This window comes from Musa acuminata, chromosome BXJ1-10 (genome assembly GCF_036884655.1).
Source record: "Musa acuminata AAA Group cultivar baxijiao chromosome BXJ1-10, Cavendish_Baxijiao_AAA, whole genome shotgun sequence".
In the NCBI taxonomy this organism is placed as follows: domain Eukaryota; kingdom Viridiplantae; phylum Streptophyta; class Magnoliopsida; order Zingiberales; family Musaceae; genus Musa; species Musa acuminata.
The window spans coordinates 34,806,688-34,810,815 of NC_088336.1; the positions used below are offsets into that span (position 1 = coordinate 34,806,688).

The following is a 4,128-nucleotide window of genomic DNA, read 5'->3' on the forward strand; positions in this document are numbered from 1 at the left end:
GTCTCCATATTCACAGCCACTGCAACTTCGGCGTGTACCTTGGCTAGAGCCGGCAGCGGCGGCGGCATTTTCCTCCGTCGAGCTCTTATCGCTGCGGCGTTTTCCTCGGCGAACGGTGGATGCTGCGGCTTCCTCTCCGTCAGCGAACGGTACAGCGCCCGGTATCTCTCTCTTACTCCTCCTCCTCCTCCTTCGCCGTCACACAATCCCTTCTCCTCCCTCCTCCTCCCTCTTCCCCCTTTCGTCGCAGCTCTCCCGCTTCCCCGACACCATCCTCCTCCTCCCTTCTCCCCCCTCCTCCCTCTTTCACCCGTTCATCGCAGCCCCCCGCCCCTCTTCCCCGATCCCTCCCCCTCCTCCACTTCATCACAGTCCCCGCCCCCCGTTTTCCTACTCCGATCCCAACGGTCCCCTCTCAGTTTTCCTACTCCGGACCCGACAGCCCCCTCTCCATTATCTTGCTCCGGCCCCGACAGCCCCCGACAAGCCCCCGTCTCCCTCCTCTACACCCCTCTTCGCCCTCTCTATACATCTTCCCGTCCCCTTTCCTTCTCCCTGATAGTTACCCGCTACCCTCCCAACAAGTAGTCAGCAGCATGTCTTGAGCATTTACTTTAAAGAAATAGCAAGTCACAGTATGCAAGTTAAATACTGTTGTTAAGATAGAAAGCAGGAGAAGTGCTGCTTTTATAAAGAGCAAAGAGAATTGGGGAGTCTTAGAGAAAAATAAAAAAACACGGAAAAGATAGAACAAGAGATAGCAGAGACAATAATTGGGTCACTGTCCAAAGAAAATCATAATTATTTGTCAATAGAATCATGCACAAGTCTGACTATTCCTAGTGTGAAGCATTTTAATTAAATCTATACCTAAGATAATACTAATCTGACTAGGTTTCCCAAAAGAAGCTCTCTCAACAGAAACTGCTTATTTTGATGAAGTGTTTGGTTCATCAAACTTCTTAGTTTTCTTATTATGTTTACTGCATTGCAGTTTCCTTTTCAAGCAATCAGAAAATTTCTACACAAAACCCCAAATGATACAAAGGACTCGACTCAATCTAAAGTACAAGTTGAGTAAACAACTAGAATTTGACTTGATTTCGAAACCCGAAAATTGTCTCAAAATCTCAATGTATTTGGTTAGGTATAACCTTACGCTTTTATGTCAGCATAGTGTGTTCTTTGCTGTAGTGCTGAAAGCAACTATCTCCGCTACTTGAGGCTTGTTCGTACCTCAAAACACACAGGCCTGCTTATATTTGAATTGTCAAATCTTGTATTTGCTAGTTTAGTTGGTTATTTGAACAGTGTCTTTTCTAATTACCAGTCTTGCTAGACTTTTGACTAGATCATCATTCTTGATGAAATGGATCAATTACACCCCAATGTTTCAGATTTTAGTTGTAGGACATTAGTGAATCTGATGTTAGAGAAAACATTATGCATCTTCCTGTTATTCTCAATTCTGTAGTACCATTTGCAAGTCTTTGATGTTCAATCTACAAGTATAAACATAAATTAAGTTCCTTTATCAGCATAGAACCAAATAAACTTGTAGCATTTCTTGATTGAGGCAGTTATCTTGTCTCTTTATTCATTTTTCAGAAAATTTATTGCCTTTCTCCGGTCTTCCAGCTATGTTGTTGTAATTTTTGTCAAGTTGCACATCATTAACAGTGGCTTCTTTAGCATGTTGAACCTCACAAATTACCCTTGTTAATTAATTAAACAGTGTCTTTTCTGCTTACCAGTCTTGCTAGACTTTTAACTAGATCATCTCTTTACATTCTTGATGAAATGGATCAATTACTCCACAATGTTTCAGATTTTAGTTGTAGGACATTAGTGAATCTGATGTTAGAGAAAACATTATGCATCTTCCAGTTATTCTGAATTCTGTAGTACCATTTGCAAGTCATTGATGTTCAACCTATAAGTATAAACATGAGTATTGTCTGTATACGATCGACATTGTAAATGCCTATGCCACTCTTATGCAGCATATTTGATGAAGATACATTTGATATGGTTTTTAAACTGCTACAGGGATATAGGATGCTTGGTAGTGTCTAAACCTACCAACTACAATATAAAAATAAGTGGAAGATAGTGTCTGTGTGCTGGTGTTATACGATGCCATTATTTCAGTGGTGGAGAATTGCTCGGATGTGAGCATTAGAATGAGTAACTAATTATAGGTACTCGTTATCAACTCTCAAACCCCATTTAGAGACTTATCTCTGGAAGAATTGGCTGATTGGAACTGAATGCATGTGGATTAACACGAGTGGTATAGGAATGTTGTCTGAGACAGATGATTAGTTGAAAGTTTTCAACATCCTTAATTTGAGGCAGAAGTTGAATTTGGACTTGGAGAGGGCAGAAATAAGACTACTTTTCTTGTATTTTTCTGCAAACAGTACGTGATACTGCCTCAAAAGACAATGTTTTTGGTGCAGAAGAGGCTCTTTTGCCTTCTCTCATGTAACAAGTCCACCGTCCATGTTTCCTCCTATCAACTCTGCAGTCTGTTTAGCTTTTCCACTGCCGAAGAGCACAGTTCAAATCATGGATCCAACTTTACGTTGGTCGACCCCCTTGAGTCATGTGAACTTTCCCCAAAAGAGGCTGCAAAAAGGGCCAAGGATCGCTTCTGTGAAAAAGAACTTTCAAGTTCAAGTCCTTCCATTGAGTTCTTTATGCAGAGTGGTTGGAGTGATGCACAAGTCATGAAGCTTATGCAGTGGGAACCCAGGTTTCTACATGCTAACGTAGAGACTCTCCTGAAGCCCAGGATGAGATCTTTGCAGGACGTGGGATTTTCTGACACTGAAATAGTTCAGCTGGTTTCATCATGTCCGACTCTGCTCTTTCTACGTGATATCCAATCAAGGATCGACTTCTGGAGGTCACTACTTGGTTCTAATGAGAGGTTAATTAAAGCCAGCAGGAGGAACAAGTTTCTCCTTATTTCTAGCGTGGCTCGAAAGATTGAGCCCAATATATCTCTCTTGAGGGAAGGTGGCATCAGTGAGCAATGCATCACGCAGATGTTGGTGGCAGTACCGAGTTTTTTTTGTCGAACGAACAAATGTATCAACGAATCTATCAAACATGTTGAGGAGTTGGGTGTGTCACGTGACTGTAAATTGTTCCCTCATGCACTTTCAGCAGTCATGACCTTGAGCAGGTCCAGGTTTGATGCTACCTTTGCAACCTTGATGAGCTTTGGGTGGTCCCAAGCAGACAGCCTTGCTGTATTCAGGAGGCATCCAGTCATTTGGAATTACTCAAAGAAGAACTTATGTGATAAGATGACATTCCTGATGAAGGAAGCTGGTTGTGAGCTGACATATATCATTTATCGTCCTGTGCTTCTTACATATAGCTTGGAGAAGAGGTTGAGGCCTCGATATGAAGTTATCAATTTTCTTGATCAGAATAAATTGCTTGATAAAGGACATAGCCTGCTATCTGTCGTGATGCTATCTGAAGAGAAGTTCAGAAACAAATTCCTTTTCCTGCTAAGCAAGGAGAATTTTATTGCTCAATATGATTCCTATGTTGTTGCTGTGCGGGGAAAGCACTACGTTGTTGTGGAAAACTAGGATTGCAAGTGCTTCCTTAAGACAAAGTATCGACCTATTGCATGCTGACTGCAAATTAAACACTTTATATTTGTGACGATTTAAATTCTTCTAGAGTTTCTTGGAGTATAACTTCCATGTTGATTTGGTGATTGTTCTTGTATTTATGTTTTCTACAACAAAAGGTACTGATTCTTTTATGCTGATATCTCAGAAATTGGTGTGGGGGAAAGTCAATTACTTCGGAAAGGTAACCAAAATATCAAGCTTTTGTGTTCTGTTTCTACCCTCTTTGGCTAATTTTGCCAGTCGATCGATCGGTGCCAACTTTGTCTCGTTCAAGTTAATTGTTGTGGAGGCATTTTGGTAACTGTGCTGTCATTTAGATGATTGTGATCTAATTTAATATGGATACCTTCCTTTTGAATGGGGACATCTCAAATAAATAATTATGGATACCTTCCTTTTGAATGGGGACATATTTTTTTAGTTAATAATTTATTGACAAGTCCTTTCCACAAGTTATTGACAATCACTT

General features: G+C 40.9%; 1 protein-coding gene across 2 annotated transcripts; it reads left to right on the forward strand.

Moving 5' to 3' along the window:
- LOC135594688 (transcription termination factor MTERF5, chloroplastic-like) lies at positions 1-3,790 on the forward strand. 2 transcript variants are annotated; one of them, XM_065085132.1, is made up of 2 exons: positions 1-161; positions 2,050-3,790. In XM_065085132.1, exon 2 carries the CDS (start codon positions 2,448-2,450, stop codon positions 3,609-3,611), a length of 1,164 nt encoding a protein of 387 aa, XP_064941204.1. In that variant the 5' UTR covers positions 1-161; positions 2,050-2,447; the 3' UTR covers positions 3,612-3,790. The 2 variants fall into 2 exon arrangements, with proteins under 2 accessions (XP_064941204.1, XP_064941205.1); XM_065085133.1 differs by having other exon boundaries at positions 1-149.
- The last annotated feature ends 338 nt before the right edge of the window (positions 3,791-4,128 follow it).